The 25,117-nt window shown below is 35.2% G+C and overlaps 1 protein-coding gene across 1 annotated transcript; it reads left to right on the forward strand.

The window, feature by feature from the left end:
- The first annotated feature begins 33 nt into the window (after positions 1 to 33).
- On the forward strand, positions 34 to 25,117 carry LOC138328070 (24-hydroxycholesterol 7-alpha-hydroxylase-like). The gene is made up of 13 exons (XM_069274682.1): positions 34 to 282; positions 1,508 to 1,643; positions 2,408 to 2,557; positions 11,630 to 11,724; positions 13,498 to 13,583; positions 13,828 to 13,915; positions 16,406 to 16,501; positions 19,371 to 19,467; positions 20,483 to 20,610; positions 21,438 to 21,533; positions 22,250 to 22,338; positions 22,992 to 23,082; positions 23,663 to 25,117. The coding sequence occupies exons 1-13, from the start codon at positions 73 to 75 to the stop codon at positions 23,732 to 23,734; spliced, it is 1,434 nt and encodes a 477-aa protein (XP_069130783.1). The 5' UTR covers positions 34 to 72; the 3' UTR covers positions 23,735 to 25,117.

Genomic DNA, 25,117 nt, shown 5'->3' on the forward strand with positions numbered 1-25,117 from the left:
TGTTAGGTATCTGCGGAACACCTTGGATTTTGTCGTAGCACACAGTGGTATTACCTAGTTGTCACGAACATCATGGTTGCTCAAAGTCTGCTTTCAGTTTCACCGCCTAACATGCTACTTACCGGTATAATTGCGATTTTGACGTATAGTCTTTACAGGTTATTTAAACCGCGATATAAAAACAGCTTTCCACCTTTGAGACAAGGCTGGGTGCCATGGATAGGATGTGCTTTTGAGTTTGGAGTAGAACCACTTGCATTTATTGATAAAATGAGGAAAAGGGTGAGATAACTCTCTGTGTAAATATAAGTTGTTATATTGTTATAATTAAATATTCAATTTGTTTCTCAAGGGAAAAACAGTTTTAGTTTTAAGAACAAATAACTTTACGTGTATATAAAACTTCAAAAATCTTCTTTAATTCTGGAAATGGTAGAATCAAATACTCTTTATAGCTGGAAAGGTCTTATGGTGTTTCATGAAAATTGTGAATTATATTACCCTGGGGTCTCGCGTTTCCCCTTGGGGAGGGGGTCAAGTTTACTATAGTTTATATTGAAAAAACACATTTATGAGCATTATTTGCTCAATTTTCATAGGAAATAAGTCAAACTTGATTAGAATTATTAACCTGAGATATAGTATTTTAACATCCATTGTAGAAGAACAGGGAAAATACACATTCCTGTAACACTATGTACAAGTCACACTGACCCGCTCCTTTTACACCATATCAGTCCTTGCTAGTGGTGTTCCGATTAATCAAGTTCATGGTGCATCGTTGGTTTAGGGTGTTTGACCAATTAATCGATTAAGAAATCTGTAATCGAGTTTTGTCGGAATTGCCAGATATCATCATAAACGAAAGTGTATAATTAGCCGGTCAGTAAAACATGCAAGAAATGACGTAGAAAACTTGTCGCAATCAATCGCTTGTGTGTGTTGTTGCTCATATCATTTCAAATGCCAATTTGCGTCTAAACAAATTGAAAAGCGCATAAGCACTATGTAGTAATGTAAACATTCAGAGGAGTATGAAAACATAAGCGACCTTTGAACATGGCAACACTTGAGCCTGTAGAAGAAAGTTTGTACAATTTTCCTTGAAAACGTACGTGGTCAAATATAATCGATTTTAATCGATCATCGATTGGTTACACAAAACTGATGATCGATCCTAAAATTTCAACTGATTTCCAACGCGAGCCCAAGCAGGGTCAAGATGACTTAAAATTTCAAAAATTTTCAAAGTTCACAGGTTTGATGCAAGCAAATACTCTTCATAGATTAAAAAGTTGAATTTATTAAATCACTGACCGACTTCAAGGTCCAGTATATTAGTGTTTATATGTCTTTTTTTATTCTATATCCGAACGTCATGGGCCTCTTGTTTTCTAATATATTTCTCACATTATTGATTTTTCTCATTACTAGTTCAGTATCTTAATCCCTGGATTCATTTATTTACATGCATAATAATAATGATGATAACACCAATTTGTTGTAGATGGGAGATGTTTATACCCTGTATGTGGCTGGAGAACGCCTTACCTTTCTTACGGATGCTGATGATTTTCACCACTTTTTTCAGTCAGCAAATGTAGATTTTCAAAAAGCAGTGCAAGATCCAGTGCAGAACATTGGTAAATATTTCAATGAAACTTGGTGGCAGTAAACCTTATATAAAGTCAATGTGTGTAATCTATATACATTGTGTATACACAGTATTTGAACAAAATACCTTCTTTTTTAGAGTTATGCCCCTATGTTACAAAACAAGGGGGTGGGGTGAGCGGGTTATATAAGTTAGCCTCCTGGACAACAGGCCTCAGGATCATGACACAGACTTAAGTCCAATTCTGTCTTAATTTTAGACTTGGCCAATCAAAGATGACATTACAAAACATTAAATCATTTATGATTGGCTAAAGTCAAAACTTAAGTCTAAGATTGTTTCATGATCCTGGACTCAGTTCTAGTTTTAAAGGGATTTTCATGCATATCAAATTAAGTAAATAAAAGTTTTTTCTTCACATTTATTACTGTATTTTCACCATATGCATTTACATCTTATATGACTTTAACCTCTGTACACAAAATACATATCCATTTGTAATACTACTGGTAATATCTGAATTATGAATTGAATGGCTTTCAATAATTTGTGCCATATTTTACACACTGACTGACCATAATAATACAGCTTTTATTTTTAAACAAGGAAAGAGTGAGCAACTCATAAGGAAGGGGAGATAACAGCAGGAAAGAAGGGGAAATAACAAATGATTGGAGATGTCAGAATTTAAGAAGGGAGATATCAGAAAGATAGAATAAGGGGAGATAAGAAGTAAATGGAGATATCAGAAAGAAAGGATATAACATTAACTGAAGTCAATCATTTTTTCAGCTTCTGTCAGTGAGGAGTCCTTTTTCCAATTCCACACAAAGATCCATGATATGGTGAAGGGTCGTCTGGCATCCTCCAGACTTATGAATTTCCATGACGATCTTTGTCAAGAGTTCAACAAGGAAATTGATGCAGTTTTATCAGTAAAAGGTAAAGTACTGGATTTGTTTTATCAGAAACTACTTTTAAATGTACCTTTTAAACATGATATTTCTGCATCAATACAAAGTTTATAAAGGGACAATTCAGTCTAATCAAAATTTGCATATATATTGGAAACTAACCAGTTGTACTATGATATGCCAGAAAAGCCCACTGTAGTGAAATGTATGTGAAATGTTCAAACTCACTTGCTGTGCGCCATTACACATTGTGGTCAGATGTTTTGTATGCCGAACCCTGGCTCTTGCCAGTGTAGTAAAGAATTTTTTGTCTAGAGCTACTCATGTCACTCTTAAAGTAGTGTGTTTACATTATTAGGTGTATGTTCTTGTCTGAAATGAACATAATTTCACCAACTCCTCAGTGGTTATGTATTGCATTGGATTAATGTTTGTGACTTTGGTTCGAGTATATGTACAGCATACATGTTAAACCTGCTTAAGCGTATTGATCAACAATTTGGAATTTCAACGGTATCAATCAAAATACTTAACAACGTTATGGAATTTGTCAATATTTCTTGTTATATGTTTCATAAGGAATGTAGAACAATACATTTATGTCATATTTTGCTTCGTGGTTATTTAAAGAGACAATTCACTCAGGTTAATTCTTTTACATAACCAAGAAGCAAACTATGGCATAAATGTATTGTTCTACATTTCTTATGAAACATATAACACAAAATATTGACAAATTCCACGTCAATGTTTAGTATTTTAATTGATACCGTTGTAATTACAAATCGTTGATCAATACGATTAAACAGGTACAAAATGTACGCTTTACTCATACCCAAGCCAAAGTCACGAACGTTAAACAAATGAACTACATAACCACTAAGGAGGTGATGAAATGATTTTGAGGCAAGATAATTCACCTAATAAGGTAAACACACAACTGTCAGAGCGATTTGAGCAGTTCTAGACAAAAGTTGCATTACTCTACGAGCAAGGGAAAGGGTTCCGCATACAAGATGTTCGACCACAATGTGTAATGGCAGATAGCGAGCGAGTTTGAACATTTCACCCCCATGGGCTTTTCTGGCATATCACAGTAAAACCGACTGATCTAATTTCCATTAGAACAGGGGTTTTTCCGATATTTGTACAAATTTTAATGTTCTCTTAGACTGAATTGTCCCTTTAACAGAATTAGCCTAATTGAATTGTTCCTTTAAACATTATATCACGGTTTGATATGACCAATTTTCCAGATTATTATGATTTAATACAATTTTTCAAAGCATGAAAATTACCAATTTTAACTGGTTTTGAAAATCAAACATTCGAAACCGGAAGTGCATTTCATTTATTAGTTTATACCGGTAAGTTAAAATATCTGAAAATTACTGAACAAAGTTATTGTCCTGTATTTAATTATTTAAGAGTATATCTAAAAGCCCCTAAGCACATACAGAGGTACATCTACCTATCGTAAAAAGGGTGGAGTTTTCAATCTCTCTAATATATGTTTCTAGTTTTATCAATACAAAAATTGTCACCTCAATTTTGTTACTTAAATCAAGTTTTAGCTATTTTAAAATCACTTGTTGGTATTTAACCAAATTTGACTAGTATCATCCTTATATATACTGTAATAGGGTTAATTGGGAATCAAAAGAACAAATGTTTCGACAGACACCCCAACCTCCCCAACCCCCACACCCAGGAGCCTGAAGGGTGGGACCTCTGGAAGCCCAGGCTACTCATATTGGGCCTGTAGCATGCTAAGATGATGGGCTCCCATTTTTTTTCAAATGAGTGATCTAGACTTTCATTCAAGGTCAAAGGTCAAAAAGGCTTTTAAACGACTATTTGTCAATATGTGCCTGTAGCATGCTGGGATGAAGGGCAAAATTTTTTGACAACCATTAAAGGGTGGGTGTGAAATAGTCTTAAATGTTTAAATGACTTTTTTCAGTAACTTTTAATTATTATAAGAGGCCAAGAAACCTGATATTGCGCCTGTAGCATGCTGAGATGAAGGGCTATTTAATGTGTTCAATTGTACTATATATATATAGACTTTCATTTAAGGTCATATGGATCAAATAGGCTACAACATTCAAAAGACTTCTTGTCTAACTAAGAGGTCTAGAGACCTGATATTGCACCTGTAGCATGATGGAAAAATTAAGGCCTACCAAGTTTGTTTAAATGATAGCCTTGACCTTCTTTTAAGGTCATAGATCAAATAGGCTAAAAAATTTAAACAACATCTGGTTAATAACTATGAGACCTTGATACAAGGTACCTTATTTCAGACCTACAGCATGCTGGGATGAAGGGCTATAAAATGTGTTCAGTTGAATGACCTTGACATTCATTTAAGGCCACAGGGTTCAAAAAATCTAAAATCTTTAAAACAATTTCTTGTCAATAACTAAGAGGTCTAGAAATCTGAGATTGGGCCTGTAGCATGCTGAGATAGTAAGTTTCACTTTATTTTATAGAAAGGAACTCAAAATACCAAATTCAATATTCAAATCCATTTTATTTTCGAGGCAGCAGAGTAATTTAACTTTTTAATTTTAAAATTAGCTCCCCTTATTATTTTTTTTTGTGAGGAAATTTGATGATAGTACAGCATAAATGGAAATTGGCATTACTCGGTGACCACATCTATTAGATATACACAGTAACCGGATATTTTATGTTGTTCATCATATCACGTTCTAGACACTATTTACATTTTTGTAATTTATAAATCCACTATACACTGCTACCTTATTAGCTTACAGCTATATACATCAAGTTGTACCCTTAAAGTTCTATCACAGATACATTACACCCTGCTATACTGTCCAATGGTGTGTTATTGTCAGAGCTTCAAACACTATAGTTACTGTACTGCAGTTGTTGTATTTTGTCTCCCATAGTTGATACCCATAGGAAATCCTCACTGTCAATACCTACAGCCCATATGTAGTCTGTCTGTGTATGTAAAACTTTGATGAACTGGCCTCCTCCATTTAGAAGCAAAATTCTGGAGTTATCAATGTCTGTTATAACTAAATTTCCCACACTGTCAAACACCACATCACCGGGACTAAAGGGATATGGTGCACCTCTTGTATGTCCATGACTAGTAGGGATATCCCCATCAAATACAAACAGTAAGTTGAAGTCAGAATCAGTGACAACAACACATTCACTACTTTCACTTTCATATAGTCTTCTGTGGTTGGTCATAGCAATATTGTGAGTTATTGGACATTCCGAGATCTCCGAAGGTGAACACATTAATGGTTTGCTTGTACCCTGATCATTTGATGTTTGCAACATTTGACCCTGTGTGGTAAATTTGTAGACTTGCTTGGCTGTCCCCACAATGACATAGTTACTAGCTGTAGCACATATACACTTCGGTTGCTCCTCGGTTCTAAATCGGAGTTCGAGTTGGCCTGATACCAACTCCATGATGTTGCATCCTTCGTCACAGACCCAAAGTCTGTGTGTTGTAGGTGACAGACTGATATTATTGATGTCACTAATGCTTTTGGCCTCTTGTAAGACACTTCCTGTACTATCCAGGAGATTTAGTGTGTTACTACCACAGTTACCCGTCCACAGACAATGACCAATGGTGGGGCGTAGAGAGTCAATGCTGTTGCGAGATTCCCATTCCCGTACCACAATTGTCTCCGGTAGAAGATTTCTCCCTGTCACCACTTTTCTCTTTTTAGCTTCTGACAACTGTTTAAATGATGAAGGTCGTTTCTGAGCTTCTAATGATGTTATCGTAGCAGGTGAATTCTGATCACTTTTTAGTGTCGCCATCATTTAGGAAAATTGCTATTGCAAGGCACTTTATAATCTCGGTAATCCTCACTTAGACAAGAATGTATCTCAGAACATCTTTTGAAATCTTGTGAAATAGTGATAACTATTACATTCCAAAGGTGATCTAAGGTCCAATTTAGTCACAATTTACACTTACATCCTTTAAACCATGATCTGTATCATATGGATCCAAATCAAATTAGATTGTTCAAACTGATTGGTTTATGTATTACTGTTTATCAGAGTACAATATATACTGTATATCAAAGTACAATGTATACTGTATATCAAAGTACAATGTATACTGTATATCAAAGTACAATGTATACTGTATATCAAAGTACTATGTATTACTGTTTATCAGAGTACAATATATACTGTATATCAAAGTACAATGTATACTGTATATCAAAGTACAATGTATACTGTATATCAAAGTACAATGTATACTGTATATCAAAGTACAATGTATACTGTATATCAAAGTACAATGTATACTGTATATCAAAGTACAATGTATACTGTATAGTACAATGTATGTTTAAATGCACCTGTAGAAATAATGTGTGTAAGCCATATAAAACTTTTCTTGATATTTCCACTGTTTGTGCAATCTTGTCAACAACAATTGAGATTGTGTATGACGCTATATATTGAACTTGTGCGGAACCCCTCGGGAAGTTACTACTGTGTGTTCAGTGACAATAGGTGATTGTAGGATGTAGAGTAGGATACAGATCAATGTAGGTCTTGTTTACAACTTAAGTGATTAGATTACAATACCTAGCTAGTTTACCTTTGGTGTATTGTCTGATAATGTATTATATGTTCTATTGGACCAAAAGGAGTCAATTTGCACACATTGCATTAATTAACTTCCTAAGTGAAAGCTGTCATCTTATAATTGCTCAATTTTCTTCTGTAGCCAAGAAAGCTATCATAGTATTATCACTCATTTGTCAACTGTAGTATCCCTAAGACTTAGAGATTGATATGGTTGGGCTGATTTGCTTTCAATTATCTTTTGAATTATGTTACAGTTGAATTCACAATACACAATTCTAGATAAATAAAATGTTTGTACCTGTACACAAATTAGGAGTTTTTTTTTCATGTATTTACTAAATTAACCAGGTGAGCAATACAAGCTTTCAGAGCCTCTTCTTTTCTCTTTTATTAGTTTTTTATTCTCATTTAAGGTGAATCGGCCTTACTAGAGCTTAAAATCACATCAGAGATGCTGGAGCTTAGAATGAATCACTATATTTGTTTGTCTATCCACAATTGGTTTCTGCAGATTTCCTCAAACATTAGTTGGCCTAGGGCTGCTGTTTTGATCAAATTAAATTGCTGATTATATGTAAATATGCATATTAAAGTTTGTTACCGCTATTTCTCAAAAAGTGATGAAGGGATCTTTCTCAAATTTTATGTACAGGTTTCCCTAGGTTTGTTAAAGTTTGTTACCGCTATTCTCAAAAAGTACTGCAGGGAAAATATTTGTATACAGATATTCATGAGGATATTGAATACTGTTGTGATAGTTCGAAGTGTTCTCAAAAGACCCAGCACGCTGTATCAATTTACTGCAGCTAAGGGTAAACTTGGCAACTGGCTGGCCATTTCTGAAAGTTTTTAGTCTAGCTTATGTCAATAACTTTTATTTTATTTTTAAAGTTATATTTCATGCGAATTTCACTGTAACAATTTGTCACTTAAACATTTGATATATGAACATGGACATGTAACTTGATGATTTAGCTCCCCAAAAGAAGATGTCGGCCTATAAGAGGCAAGAAATATAGGGATCATATATTGCTGGTTTTGAATAAAGCGCCTTCTATCACCGCCATGTTCAGTACCTGCTGGTTTTGTCGGAATTCCGAATCGTATCATGTGACTTACGTCAATATGACCTACGCGTGGTGAGCAAGGTAACTAGCTTAAGGGTACATGTGTTTGATGACATTTTCCTTTTGGCTAATTTGAGCAAATCATGTTGGTATATGTCCATAGAGTGAGTATTTGAGACATCTAATGCACACATCTCTGTAAAATATTGTGTGTATTAAATATTGTAATGTGCGAGCATTATTTTCTATGTAGATCCAGTCTGCTGAGGTCAACCACATTTTTGTTTATGAAAAATTTTGGAAATTTTCTCTTGGATTCACTACTCTAGTGTAACTTCGAGATTGTCGCGATAATGTTTGGAAGAGTTCGGAATGATTCGGCATCTTATATTAAATTACGAGCCTATTTTTCAGGTGTACACGTTATAAAGATTTTTTTACTTTTATAATCAGATGGTGGGCTATTCAAATCGCCTTTCGTCCGTGGTCCGTCGTCCGTCCGTCCGTCCGTCCTTCCGTCCGTCCGTCCTTCCGTCCGTCCGTCCGTCCGTCCGTTAACAATTCTTGTTACCGCTATTTCTCAGAAAGTAGAGAAGGGATCTTTCTCAAATTTCACATGCAGGTTCCCCTAGGGCCCTAGTTGTGCATATTGCATTTTGGGATCAATCGGTCAACAAGATGGCCGACTGGCGGCCATCTTGGATTTTGATAGTTAAAGTTTGTTACCGCTATTTCTCAGAAATAACTAAAGGGATCTTTCTCAAATTTTACATGTAGGTTCCCCTAGGGCCCTAGTTGTGCATATTGCATTTTGGGACCAATCGGTCAACAAGATGGCCGACTGGCGGCCATCTTGGATTTTGATAGTTAAAGTTTGTTACCGCTATTTCTCAGAAAGTACTTAAGGGATCTTTCTCAAATTTCATATGTAGGTTTCCCTAGGGGCCTAGTTGTGCATATTGCATTTTGGGACCAATCGGTCAACAAGATGGCCGACTGGCGGCCATCTTGGATTTTGATAGTTAAAGTTTGTTACCGCTATTTCCCAGAAAGTACTGAAGGGATCTTTCTCAAATTTCATATGTAGGTTTCCCTAGGGGCCTAGTTGTGCATATTGCATTTTGGGACCAATCGGTCAACAAGATGGCCGACTGGCGGCCATCTTGGATTTTGATAGTTAAAGTTTGTTACCGCTATTTCTCAGAAAGTACTTAAGGGATCTTTCTCAAATTTCATATGTAGGTTTCCCTAGGGCCCTAGTTGTGCATATTGCATTTTGGGACCAATCGGTCAACAATGATGGCCGACTGGCGGCCATCTTGGATTTTGATAGTTAAAGTTTGTTACCGCTATTTCTCAGAAAGTAGAGAAGGGATCTTTCTCAAATTTCACATGCAGGTTCCCCTAGGGCCCTAGTTGTGCATATTGCATTTTGGGATCAATCGGTCAACAAGATGGCCGACTGGCGGCCATCTTGGATTTTGATAGTTAAAGTTTGTTACCGCTATTTCTCAGAAAGTACTAAAGGGATCTTTCTCAAATTTTACATGTAGGTTCCCCTAGGGCCCTAGTTGTGCATATTGCATTTTGGGACCAATCGGTCAACAAGATGGCCGACTGGCGGCCATCTTGGATTTTGATAGTTAAAGTTTGTTACCGCTATTTCTCAGAAAGTACTTAAGGGATCTTTCTCAAATTTCATATGTAGGTTTCCCTAGGGGCCTAGTTGTGCATATTGCATTTTGGGACCAATCGGTCAACAAGATGGCCGACTGGCGGCCATCTTGGATTTTGATAGTTAAAGTTTGTTACCGCTATTTCTCAGAAAGTACTTAAGGGATCTTTCTCAAATTTCATATGTAGGTTTCCCTAGGGCCCTAGTTGTGCATATTGCATTTTGGGACCAATCGGTCAACAATGATGGCCGACTGGCGGCCATCTTGGATTTTGATAGTTAAAGTTTGTTACCGCTATTTCCCAGAAAGTACTGAAGGGATCTTTCTCAAATTTCATATATAGGTTCCCCTAGGGCCCTAGTTGTGCATATTGCATTTTGGGACCAATCAGTCAACAAGATGGCCGACCGACTGACGGCCATCTTGGATTTTGATAGTTAAAGTTTGTTACCGCTATTTCTCAGAAAGTACTAAAGGGATCTTTCTCAAATTTTACATGTAGGTTCCCCTAGGGCCCTAGTTGTGCATATTGCATTTTGGGACCAATCGGTCAACAAGATGGCCGACAGGCGGCCATCTTGGATTTTGATAGTTAAAGTTTGTTACCGCTATTTCTCAGAAAGTTTTGAAGGGATCTTTCTCAAATTTCATATGTTGGTTCTCCTTGGGCCCTAGTTGTGCATATTGCATTTTGGGACCAATCGGTCAACAAGATGGCCGACTGGCGGCCATCTTGGATTTTGATAGTTAAAGTTTGTTACCGCTATTTCTCAGAAAGTACTTAAGGGATCTTTCTCAAATTTCATATGTAGGTTTCCCTAGGGCCCTAGTTGTGCATATTGCATTTTGGGACCAATCGGTCAACAATGATGGCCGACCGGCGGCCATCTTGGATTTTGATAGTTAAAGTTTGTTACCGCTATTTCCCAGAAAGTACTGAAGGGATCTTTCTCAAATTTCATATATAGGTTCCCCTAGGGCCCTAGTTGTGCATATTGCATTTTGGGACCAATCAGTCAACAAGATGGCCGACCGACTGACGGCCATCTTGGATTTTGATAGTTAAAGTTTGTTACCGCTATTTCTCAGAAAGTACTGAAGGGATCTCTCTCAAATTTCATATTCATGTTCCCCTTGAACCCTAGTTGTGCATATTGCATTTTGGGAGTGATCGGTCAACAAGATAGCCGACCGGCGGCCATCTTGGATTTTGATAGTTAAAGTTTGTTAACACTATTTCCCAGAAAGTACTGAAGGAATCTTTCTCAAATTTCATATGTAGGTTCCCCTACGACCCTAGTTGTGCATATTGCATTTTGGGACAGATCGGTCAGCAAGATGATCGACAGGTTGCCATCTTGAATTTTGATAATTGAAGTTTGTTACTGCTACATATCTCAGAAAGTACTGAAAGGATCTTTCTCAAGGTTCATATATAGTATGTAGTAAAAGTTTGAAAAGCAGGGAAAAGATCCCTCTTTCTGTTGTCAGACATAGATCATTCTTTGGTGGGCGCCAAGATCCCTCTGGGATCTCTTGTTTAAAGATTTTATACTTTTAAAAATACCTCCAGTGCTGCAACTTTATAAAAAGTAGCAAAACTAGAAAGTTAAAACCTCAGACAGACAGAGAAAATGTGTATAACACTTAAACACTTTTCACTATGACAAAAAGAGCGAAAGTTATAGACCATATAACTTTAAATATCCTTGATTCCTGATAACATTTGTTGAATTGTTTCTAAAGGTTCCTGTAACCTGCCTGAAGTTGTAAGAGAGTCCATGTATAAAGCTGTCATCAACAATTTGTTTGGACGAGGAGTCCTCCCTACTGCAGAACAGGTATAGATAAGGATAGCTGTGATAGAATCATTCAGAACTACCAGAGTTACTTCCCTTCATATTATTCTGTCAGTAATGACGGAGTGAAACAAAGGGAAGTAACTCTGGTAGATCAGAATGAAATGTGGTGGTCGTCTGAGGTTGCAGAAGAACGGCCTGACCCCAGGTGATATTTTCATGAAATGGAAATCCCCTGTTTAAGTTAAAAACTAATTGATACGTCCAATATGGAACGTTTGATGAAAGTTTCATTTTTCAAAAAAAAGTATAACTAAAATGTGTTAGAGATTACTAAAGATCCTCCAAAAGTACATCTTCAACAAAAATATTACCTTTCCTTGAAGCAAAATAAATGGCAATCAGGCAAAATTATTGAAAAATCTGTGGAATTGACCTAATTGGCTGATTTTGCCATTCAGATAGAAATCTTCAATTTAAGGTAGGTTTAAACTTTAAAGGCCCACTACCTTTCGGAAACAAAAATTAAAAGTTTCTTTAAAACAATAATAATATACGAAAAAAGTATATTAATAGCCTAAGAGGATGTTATATCACCAACCAAATGCAGGATTCCATGCGTAAACTTTGTTAACAGTGAAGATTCATGTCGCTGTTTTGCCTTCTGGTGCAGTGATAATCAACCGACGCGCGGTAATTAGGACGACGGCGGGAAACATAAAACGACCCGCGTTATGAAAATTAGCATGATATTTGTTTAAATTAAATTGTTAAGAAGGTGTTGATAAGTGTAGTATTAACGGTAAGTTAATAACTTTTGTGACTCTATAACATAATCAATTTCGTTTTACAGTCCCATTTTACAAATTAAAAGCCGTTTCGGAAAGGTAGTGGCCCTTTAAAGATGCTCCACTGCTGACAAATGGTATTTTTTCACTATCAAAAACAGCAGCAGACGATTTAGTATTTTTCTCCAGTTACAAAGTTACTTACTTTACACCATTACCAGCATTGAAAAGTTTGAGCTTCTAATTTTACTTCAAGTGAAATACTTGAAAAGTAATTAATTGCATCCCGAAAAAATTCCGTGGCACTAAATCTTATATGGAATGAAGTAATGATTGCGCATGCACCAACGGCGAAATGAATTATTTTATGTTATTTTTTGTGTTAATTAGACATATATATACATGATTAAATACCAATTATTGTTCAAATGATGAATATCATTTAAGCTCTGTCGGCGGTGGAGCATCTTTAAAGAAAGAAATAAGTACAATTTTAGGTAAAAAACGATTATATTTATCAGATTTTACATGCATGAATAAGAGCAGAAAATGGAGAAATCTTTATCAAAATATCATATTCATAAAATTGTTAAATTGATATTGTGCAGATTAATTATATTATGCATATGCTTTTGTACAGGTACCGCGGTATTTCTTTTACAGTTAAATGACTTTATACATTGTACTTAGATTTCTAAGGCATATACCTTATTTTCATATATTTTTCAAATCTACTGTAGTGAGCCATCTGAGCTCATCATGATCATGACTTCCATGGATTGGTTATGAATATTAAATCTGGCATAGTTCCCCAAAATACATGTAATACAATTGGAAGTTGTTGCTTATTACTTCATATCTAACACAAATCAGATTCCCATTAGACTACCAGGCAACTTTCATGCATTCTCAATTTATGTTCAAATCTTCAACTCATATGAGATTTAATGAAATGTGTTACTTATCATAATATTTCACAAAATATCCTATAAAATGAACACAATTTTGAAGATCCACATCTTTTCAGGCAAAATTTAAGGATTTGGAGAAGAATTTTGTTCTTTTTGATGAGCTATTTGAGTATGGAGCACGACTACCTAGCTTTATGATCAGGTATAGTATGATAGAGTTTGTCTTTATTCTCTTACTGTTTTACAAGATATGTTTTGTATATTTTAAATGATTTACTCAGTAAGTACTAGCTCTTATGATGTATGTGGGTCCGAATTACAACAAATTGGAAGAAACAATGTTTCACTTATCAAATTGTTATTAATAAAGAATATTTCTAATTGCTATCATTGTTGAATTATATATGGTATCAGTAATATACAATTTCTTACTTATATGATTATAGGGCCTGGACATCTTCTAAATGGTGGTTAATTGGGATGTTTAAAGATTTGTACAAGGGTATCAAGAATAAAGATAGGACTGAAAATGAGGTAAATACTTGTGACCCTAGTTAAATGTAAGGTATGTGTTCATCAGCCAAATCTCGCTTCTATTTATCTGATATAACTATCTTTCCAAATGTTGAAGATTAAATCAATATTGCATTTCTCCATACAGTAAAATCTTGATAATAAGCTGCAGCTTATATTCTTCTTTGGTTGGAAATCTTAGGCCTATTTTCAGGACCAGCCTATTTTCAAGCCTGTCTTATTTTCGAAACTAAAACAAAATAAATATATCAAACAGTACATGAACTATTTATGATTAATAATAAATACAAAAATGCTTTTATATATAAATATGCATGTATTTATGCATATAATAAAATAAAGTTTTAGATGTTTTAGATAATTTCATTGGAAGGTATCCAAGGCTTACTTTCAAGTGAAGCCTATTTTCAAAGCCGCTATATTTTCAAGATACATTTGATTGTAAGAAATCCAAGGCTGACTTTAATTTCAAGACCGGCCTATTTTCAAAGCAAGCTTATTATCAAGATTTTAGGGTTGCATATCTTAAAAAAAGAATAATCATTGTGCTTATATTGTATTGTATAGTTACTAATATTCGCAGGAATTTTAATAAAATTTCCAAAGAAAGATGAAAATAAATACTTTGTGAAATCATAGTTTTATATATCCTTCCCTGTTATATGAATAACATTTTTAAAGATTACAAGTTAATACAATAAATCTCCATGAATAAGCTTTTAACTGTAGAATGCATAATTTTACACCTGTGAAATTAAACAACTATACAGTATTAGGTAAAAATACCATTATTGTTGATAAAAAAAAACCTGTGATATTTACTTGGATGCTTTAGACAGACATTTAGTATTATGATGTATACTCTGATGCTTTAGACATGATATATTTATGTAGTGTTAATCATTTTTAGCTCACCTGGTCCGAAGGACCAAGGTGAGCTTATGCCATACCGTGGCGTCCGGCGTCCGTCGTCCGTCGTCCGTCGTCCGTCGTCCGTCGTCCGTCCGTCCGTCCGTCCGTCAACAATCGACTTCTTCTCCATAACCGCTGGTCGGATTTCAACAAAATTTGGCTGGTAGCATCCTTATGGGCTACTAACTGAAAATTGTACAAATGATGGGGCTGACCCCCCAGGGGCCTGAGGGGCGGGGCCAAAAGGGGTCAATTTGGCTATTTCCATATAAACGACTTCTTCTCTGAAACCAAGCATGGGATAGCACCCATAATGCAATAGTAGCATCCTTATAGGGTGGGGATTCAAAATTGTACAAATGATGGGGCTGACCCCCCGAGGGCCTGAGGGGCGGGGTCAAATGGGGTCCATTTGGCTATTTCCATATAAACGACTTCTTCTCTGAAACCAAGCATGGGATAGCACCCATAATGCAATGGTAGCATCCTTATAGGGTGGGGATTCAAAATTGTACAAATGATGGGGCTGACCCCCCGGGGGCCTGAGGGGCGGGGTCAAATGGGGTCAATTTGGCTATTTCCATATAAACGACTTCTTCTCTGAAACTAAGCATGAGATAGCACTCATAATGCAATGGTAGTATCGTTATAGGGTAGGGATTAAAAATTGTACAAATGATGTGGCTGACCCCCCGGGGGCCTGAGGGGCGGGGTCAAAAGGGGTCAATTTGGCCATTTCCATATAAACGACTTCTTCTCTGAAACCAAGCATGGGATAGCACCCATAATGCAATGGTAGCATCTTTATAGGGTGGGGATTCAAAATTGTGCAAATGATGGGGCTGACCCCCAGGGGGCCTGAGGGGCGGGGTCGAAAGTGGCCAATTTGGCTATTTCCATATAAACGACTTCTTCTCTGAAACTAAGCATGGTATAGCACCCATAATACAATGGTAGTATCCTTATAGTGTGGGAATTCAAAATTGTGCAAATGATAGGGCTGACCCCCCGGGGGCCTGAGGGGCGGGGTCAAAAGTGGTCAATTTCCATATAAATGACTTTTTCTCTGCAACTTAACATGGGATTACACTCATAATGCAATGGTTACATCCTTATAGGGTTTGGATTCAAAATTTTGCAAATGATGGGGCTGACCCCCCGGGGGTCTGAAGGGTGGGGTCAAAAGGGGTCAATTTAGCTATTTCCATATAAACGACTTCTTCTCTGCAACTAAGAATGGAAGAGCACTTATAATGCAATGGTAGCATCCTTATAGGGTTGGGATTTGAAATTGTACAAATGATAGGGCTGACCCCCGGGGCCTTAGACGGCAATAGATGCGAGGTCAAAAGGTCAATTAGGCTACTATTTTCATATAAATTACTTTGTCTCTGAACCTATGTATTGGATAGCATATTTGTATGGTATCAATAGCATCATTGTATGGTTGTGATTCAAAATTAAACTTTGGGAGTCAATTTTGCTTATTTTTCTAATTGTCTGAGTCTTGTGATAATTACTAACAAAAAACCAGGTGAGCGATACAGGCCCTCTGGGCCTTTTTTTTTTATTTGACAGACAATTCTGCAGACACTTCTACACCTGGTAGATGATAAACATGCCCCTAATTATGCCCTGTTGTTTCTGTGGGCTTCCTTGGCCAATGCTATTCCTGTAAGTCCTATTGTATGGTAGATCAAAGGATTTGTTTTGTTATCCCCCGCGAAACGCGTTTGCGGGGGATATTGATTTGGGCTCTGTCCGTCCGTGCGTCCGTCCGTGCGTCCGTCCGTCCGTCCGAGTATCGTTTCCGGGCTATAACTCCTAAACCATTCAACTTGGCTACACGAAACTTTCTGTACATGTTAGGCTAGTGCTCTAGTTGTGCCTTTTGCTAATGGGAACCTTTCATTTTCGATACTTTTTCTGTTACCATGGAAACTTATTCAAAAATACCATATTATTAAAGTTTCCTTTCTATTCCGGGCTATAACTCGAAAACCGTTCAACTTGGCTACACGAAACTTTCTGTACATGTTAGGCTAGTGCTCTAGTTGTGCCTTTTTCTAATGGGAACCTTCCATTTTCAATACTTTTTCTGTTACCATGGAAACTTATTAAAAAATACCATATTATTAAAGTTTCCTTTCTATTCCGGGCTATAACTCGAAAACCGTTCAACTTGGCTACACGAAACTTTCTGTACATGTTAGGCTAGTGCTCTAGTTGTGCCTTTTGCTAATGGGAACCTTTCATTTTCGATACTTTTTCTGTTACCATGGAAACTTATTCAAAAATACCATATTATTAAAGTTTCCTTTCTATTCCGGGCTATAACTCGAAAACCGTTCAATTTGGCTACACGAAACTTTCTGTACATGTTAGGCTAGTGCTCTAGTTGTGCCTTTTTCTAATGGGAACCTTCCATTTTCAATACTTTTTCTGTTACCATGGAAATTTATTAAAAAATACCATATTATTAAAGTTTCCTTTCTATTCCGGGCTATAATCGAAAACCATTCAACTTGGCTACACGAAACTTTCTGTACATGTTAGGCTAGTGCTCTAGTTGTGCCTTTTGCTAATGGGAACCTTTCATTTTCGATACTTTTTCTGTTACTATGGAAACTTATTTAAAAATACCATATTATTAAAGTTTCCTTTCTATTTCAGGCTATAACTCAAAAACCGTTCAACTTGGCTACACGAAACTTTCTGTACATGTTAGGCTAGTGCTCTAGTTGTGCCTTTTGCTAATGGGAATCTTTCATTTTCAATACTTTTTCTGTTACCATGGAAACTTATTTAAAAATACCATATTATTAAAGTTTCCTTTCTATTTCAGGCTATAACTCAAAAACCGTTCAACTTGGCTACACGAAACTTTCTGTACATGTTAGGCTTGTGCTCTAGTTGTGCCTTTTGCTAATGGGAATCTTTCATTTTCAATACTTTTTCTGTTACCATGGAAACTTATTCAAAAAAATACCATATACCAAAATATCATATTCATATTACTTAAACATGTTCTTTTATTCTTTTAAATGTCATGTTACTGGAGAGCGGATATATTGTTGTATGAATTTATTCAAGGACAATACTAAGCTCTGTTCAAATAGTTAAACCTACATGGATGACAATATCAAGATTTAAACTCTTAGTTACAATGAGCTTCATTTATTTTATGTTTGAGCTTTCATACACAACTGGGCGCGGGGGATAATGCCAAGCTTTGCGGCTCCTTGTTTCAATTGGCTTTTAAAGGCGAATTTCATTATAATACTGTGTTTGGAAATTATTGAAGTTCTTTACAGTCAAACCTGCCATTATAAGCGACCACCTCTGTATAAAGACCACCTTTTTAAGTAGTAGACATTTTAAGGTCCCTATTGCCCTTTTATAACACAATTTGACCTGTGTATAAAGACCACTTGGCTGTAAAGACCTCTTTTTCCTTGTTCCCAAGATTGTCTGTATAGACAGGTTTGACTGTATAAAAGTTAAAAACAAAATGTACATACGTTACAATGTGCATGGTTCCTGTCTATAGCCTGTGTGTACACAACTGCATGCATGTATTCTATAAATCTAAAGGTGTGAAGACTACATGCATGTATTATGTTAATCTAAAAGTGTGAAGATGGGCTTCGTTCTACAGTAAAACACATTATATCAGCACCTTCTGTTTTCTGAGAATATGGCAATATTTAAAGTCTTCGCGGTAGAATGGGTTTGCCGTTGAATTCCAAAATATTGTCATATTTACATAAAGCAGATGAATGTTTGACACTTGATAATTTAGAGTGATAGTCAAGGTAAAGTTTAAATTTGAAGTTCTTGAAAACATGAGAGTTTGCCAATTTTCCGATTACAGTTTATTAATCTTGTGTTAACCCAATATGGCGATATTAACAAGGTCATTATAGTAATATTTTAACCATTTCTTCTGGAATTGTGATGATGGATGGCAGATGGCTGTAGGTGAGTTTGGCAGTAAAATGAGTGTATTTATATGGAGGGAAATCCGTTCTAAATAAATTCACGGCAATAAGTGAGTTTAGCGCTATAACAGGTGGCGATATAATGGGGTTTTACTGTTGTTATAACCATTTTTTGGGTCGGCCTTTTGTTCAGTGGTATTCTTATATGTACCCCAGTAACACATTTGCATTGCATGATACTATAATTATGTTCTGTATAGTTCATGTATTAATTAGTATGTATAAAGTTGTATTCATAGAGAAGTTTCAGGTTTAATTCAAGTTATGTGTTAAAAAATAAACCAACCATACTTAAATCAACATTTTTAACTTAAGAAAACATAATTTGCCATTTAATGGAAATCAATTATTGCTATCCCTATTTTATGTTTCCTAAATAATTCAATCACTTACTCCTGAACACATATTTGAATTCCTCTATATCATATGCTGGAAAATTAACTATGAAATTACAGGGGTAATGCAGTTGAGGAATATTGACTGAAACTTTGGCCTTGTTTAATTCAATATTCTGATGCTTTACCTGGTGCCTTGACTTACAGATAACATTTTGGTGTCTATCCTTTATACTTTCTGATCAGAAAGTTTTATCTCAGTTGAAAAAAGAAATATCATCCACTTTAGGACCTGTGGGTAAAGGTAAGATAACATGGAAATATTTCGATGTTTACATTCATAATATCATAGTTAGATACACATCAATTTTCCAAAATCCCATTGGCTAATACGCTGTTACATAGAGGTCAATGTTTAGCTGTCAACTCTGCGGTTTCATTTTTATAAACTCCTATTATGACACCATGATATCCTGATATTCAATTCTGCAGAAAGATGTATTTAAGCCATTCTTTGTGCATTTCTTTAATATCTAGCATCACAAACACATTTCTTCTAACAGGGTAATATAGCGCCATATGGACCTCAACAAGCATAATTCATAAACATGTATCTGTAGCTTATTTAACAGCTTCCAAAAGTAAATCATTTTAGTATCTGGTTAAGAATTAACCCATCAAAATTTGTTGTTATTTAAAAACAGTCTCCTGTTCTATATGTATTCATCTTTTATGCATGTGTTGATTGTATTTATGATAAGTCTCGTTGTGGTAGCAGGAATGACCAGGGTTTCTGTTAACGCTGTACTAATATGAGATCTTATAACTTGTTTGCAGCACTGGATAGGAATGTAAAAATAATTTTGTTTTTGTTTATTACTGTTACATATATACTGGTATTTATATGTTTGATACAAGTTAACTCTTTAAGCTTTTTAATTAACAGCACAATTCCAAGTTTATCTAAACCTGATATGACTAATCACATCCCTATCAATCTTTGTTTTGACTTTTGACCTTTAATTTAGCTGATAAATTATAAATAATGTTGTACATGTTTCAAGCACATGATCATGGATGCCATTCCTTATGCATGTAAGTTCACAGATACCATGGTTGATCTGATATACATGATCTTTTGTATCATTTCTCACCCATAATATCGCCACTTTCAATTCTCAGGTGTGCATGTTTATCATGTGCACAGATGTATACCATTATTGTTATAATTAATCAGGTAGGAATGTACAATTTCTCTTGTTTTTTTAATTAGAAGTATTTTTTTGTATACTTGATGTTAACCATATTGTCACCTGCAGGCCAGATAACGATCACAGAGAAACAGATCCGAGAGATGCCATACCTAAGGTGGTGTGTTCTAGAGGCTATCCGACTACGACCTGTTGGTATCATCACTCGACGGGTTGTCAAATCCTTTAAAATAAAGGTAAAAAGATGCTACTATTAATACTTTTTTACCTTAAAGTATCCATTGCTCATTATTCTCAACATAATATCAACAGCTAGGCCATATACTCCCTACCTTTATGTTGTGTTACAACATTCAAACTGGTGAGCCATTTACCTACATGTAGCTGTCGTTGGGGTCAGTACTGAAAAAATACTGGAATTTAGCAAAAAGTGTTTGAAAAGTGTTTGAATTAACATATGTCTGTATCAAATACTTATATAATTTCTTCAAATTTGCAAGAAATTATAAAGAAATACTTAAAAAATTAGAATTTTTTTTAATTTTCGATAAATATCAGGTTTTTTCCTGTCTTAATACTTACATATTATAAGACATCACCTAAGCACTTGCAATGTGGGAGCTCTCTATGTAGATCTTTTAATTAATATCAAATATTGCACAACTCTTGTTGAAATATATATCAAACTGTGCCTTGAAAAAAATTGCTTGAAAAACACTAGAAAAGTGCTTAAATTTTACTTTGAAAAATCTGTGCCAACCATGGTATGACATCAGATAAGCTAGGCTACTGATATGAACAGTCAAGATAATTTAAGGACATCCAGGTTTTGGAGGTGATGGAAAGCCAAATGACATCATCTGTTATCCACATTAATCAGCCTACAGTCTGATAGGGTAGTGGAGTTTAGACACTGGGTTTCTGAGGGTAAAGAACAGAGAAAAAACACCAACCTGGCAACTTGCTCACTCAAATTTTGAATTTGCTACTTAAAGGGAGAGAACTCAGTCTTTCATTATTATTTACTCAGTTTCACTATTTTAATAACACTGCTAATTGACAGGAAATGGAGATACCAGAGGGGGATATGCTGATGTTATCACCATATTGGGCTCACCGTAACCCAAAATACTTTTCTGCTCCTGAAGAATTCAAACCTGTAAGTATATTGCAAAGAAAAATATAGTGTGGTCTGTTTTGCCTTTCATTTTGTCTAGATGTAGTTTGGATTAAAAATATGTACAAAGTTATAAATTTGTAAAATCTACCAGATGATAAAATGTAGTAGCCAGACCTGTGTAGAACCCCTGACCTTTGAATGTTTGCTGGATGATGTTTTGATAGGGCTGTCTTAGGTCACCATGCAATGATCGATCCAGTACAATATTTTGCACACTCCTTCATCATTTCTTAGAGTCTTTGAAGACACCTGCAATGATGCTCACAAGTTCAAATATTATCCTGTTTAATGTTTAAATGCATGAAACACAAGTTGGCAATGTCACCTATTTTGTAACTAGAAATGAAAATGTTGTGGTTAGCGTTGGATCCCATGTAGGACTTCTAGCCAGGTGCTCTACCAATTGAGCTATCTGCTTGATACAACAATAACTGACTCCATCCAATTCCAATACATAAATAATATTTGAAAACAAATTATTCTTTCAGGAGAGGAATTTTGAATGATAAAAGTATCTTTCATTGAGCGATATTCCAATATACAAAAAAATATGTATTTCAATATACATACCAGTATCAGAGTTCCAATTAAGTTGTTCTGTTGTACTGATACGAGGTACTTCTATTCAGTGGCTTTGTATACTTTATCAATAGACAATCCTAATAAATGTTAATTTTGAACTTCCCATTCTTTAGGGTAGATGGAAAGACGCTGACCTAGAAAAGAATCTGTTTCTGGATGGTTTTGTTGCATTTGGTGGAGGGAGGTACCAATGCCCTGGTCGGTAGGTGGCATGGTAAAATGTGTATGTTCCTCGCTTGTCCTATGGGGGAGGTCTTTAGTTTGGTTAAATTGATAAAACAAATAGCTTACAGGTAGTCATTATAAGTGTTGTACCAATGATCACTATTTTCAAGGAAGTTAAAAGAGGAACTTTCTCTTATTACTCCTCACTGTTTCTGCCTACTCCCTAAAGTCATTTGATAATAATTTCATTCATGACCATGACTTCGATTTTGTATCAGCTTTCTAGTAATTCAGCATTGACATGTATAACATATGTTTGATACGTCTGTTTTACATGCGTTTATATAAATGCATGTTTTATGTCTGTTTCCCATGCGTATGACACATGTTTACCACAAGTATTACATACATTTCGTACGTACGTTTTACATGCGTGGTCCTCAACATGCATTTTACATGTGTTTTATAACGTATGTAAAACATGTATGCACTTTTTGCTGTAGTACCCATAGGAATTCATAATTAAAATAGAATTTGAAAACTTGATTTACAGAGTTCTATTTTGTACCAATTTAATGTGTATTTAGTTTTGGTATATTTTTCATGGTGTAAAAGTGATAGTGATGTCTGTCTTCAATAGCATCTAACTAAAGTATAATGACATACTGACAGCGTTTTGATGTATTCCAGGTGGTATGCCCAGATGGAGATACAGATGTATGTTGCTTTGTTCCTACACAAGGTGGATTGTACCATCCTCTCGGACCATATACCTTCACCAGTAAGTATCAGCCAGACAAGCTAGATTCTTCTAGTACAGTCAAACCTGTCTATAACGACCACTGAGGGGAGACAGAAAAATTGTCACTATAGACAGGTTGCTTACGTTCAAACCGGTTGAAGCTTTCGTGCCAACCAGCCTGCCAGTAAATCAAAAGCACACCAGTTTATGATGAGAAGTCACTCAGCTTCCTGTGTTATATATTTATATAACATAAGGATCTATTCAAATTAATCATATTTCCACAAGATTACAAATTCCGTTATCTTAAGAAATCATTATGCTGTTATCTCAGCCAATTAAAAGTGATAAGCAAATTTTAAAGCCAATGAAAATGCTTGTTACTGATAAAATTGAATAATTTACCTTAGTAATGATTATTATTTTGATCACTACATTTAACTATCATAACCATTAATTTTTGTATGAGTAATTGTACACTGTATTGTATACATAAAGGCTTGCCCTGTTCCCCTATTCCTGTTGTCAAGATCAAACAATACAATAATATACTAAAGTGAAAAAAATGGTATTTTGAAGTTCTCATTTACATGGGGGAAATATTATCTTTTTATTGTAGAGCACCAAGCATTTGGTTGGAACTCAGCAACCAGCAGAGACTTTCCTAGTGGAGCTTGCACCCAGACAGTGAACTTTTTCTTAGACAACTGGACAGTAATGATCAGCCAATTAAGTTCGTTATTAGGGTCCATTCCTATAAAGAATAGTTGAAAGGCATAGATGATAATAAGAATATTCAGGAATTTCTGCCCAAATAAGGTGTCTTTTCTAGTGAATCCCAATAATTGAATACCTTGTAATGGGCTTTGCTTACAGTCTCAGAAAAGAGCGTTTACCAGACAACAATTTTTTAAAACAGTCCAGGCTTTCATGATGAATCTGTAAACAACCAAATACTGCAACCCAACTTATTTTCACATGGAACTTATTTTCACGTATTCCAGGAGCGATTCAAATATCACAAAAATCTAGGAAAAAAATTGAACTTCAAGCATAGTAGAGCATTTCCTTTGGAAGTCACAAATTTAAATTGCCATAAAAATGTTGTACATGCAATTACGTTGGTATACATTACATATACCTTCTAATGAAACTTGCACCTAAACAACAGATGCTTTCCCTACAAACCATATATCTTTGTATAGTACAACAGTTTTATCTAATGGACCCTTCTCACCTACAACACACTCCTTTAGCAGATAATGTATCAACAATCACAGGGACCTGTCACGGATTTCTAACCAACAGTACTTATATAAGGCCTATCTATTATAGTCTACTATAATATTATATTCATATACTGTTGGTTAGAAATTTGTGCCAGATCCCTCTGTCAACAAAGCAGTTGCATCGATCATGACTTAGATTTAAATGGTGGTGATGAGCTGTTTGTGAATTCAACTGTAAGTAGCAACAGGACAAGAATCAGGGGACTGTCTACATTGTGAGCAACCACTTTAGATTTATTCTGATCATGAACTGCACAAACTAGTTCTTCAAGTTTAAGAAAATGTCACATGTTTATTAAATGAGATCAAAGTGATGGCTGTGAAATTAGTGATATTATAGTTACAGTGTTAACAAATAGCCTAGAATTATTATACATGTATATGAAGATATCATTATAATATGTTTCTCAAATAGACTTTTTTATCAAGACGTTCACCACCTCATCTTTGTGAAAATACCTGTATATTTTGTATCAGTATTTTGATGAGCTCAAATTTTAGTTCTTTTTAGACTTTTAGCACAATAGATACATGTATTATAGAACTAACAATAGTATTAATAGAAACCTATTTTTAGTATTTGAGGATCTCGGTTTTGAGATGTCTGTTTGAGATGTCTATTAGCTATTTATTTTGATATTTTCCAAACCATTATGAACTCATTCTTAATTCCACATTTATTAGACGTATAGTTTTATACTTGTGTGAATGTTTTACATGTATTTTTTCATACTGATGTTTTCTAGATAATATTAGTGTAAAACAATAAATACATAATAATATGA

Source organism: Argopecten irradians, chromosome 1 (genome assembly GCF_041381155.1).
Source record: "Argopecten irradians isolate NY chromosome 1, Ai_NY, whole genome shotgun sequence".
Lineage (NCBI taxonomy): Eukaryota > Metazoa > Mollusca > Bivalvia > Pectinida > Pectinidae > Argopecten > Argopecten irradians.

Bases quoted from the DNA above. Each gene is read 5' to 3' on its own strand.
- LOC138328070 (XM_069274682.1), top strand. From the start codon at position 73: ATGGTTGCTCAAAGTCTGCTTTCAGTTTCACCGCCTAACATGCTACTT. The intron at 2,558-11,629 runs GTAAAGTACTGG...TTGTTTCTAAAG, and splicing joins TGCAGTTTTATCAGTAAAAG to GTTCCTGTAACCTGCCTGAA. The intron at 22,339-22,991 runs GTAGGTGGCATG...GATGTATTCCAG, and splicing joins AGGTACCAATGCCCTGGTCG to GTGGTATGCCCAGATGGAGA.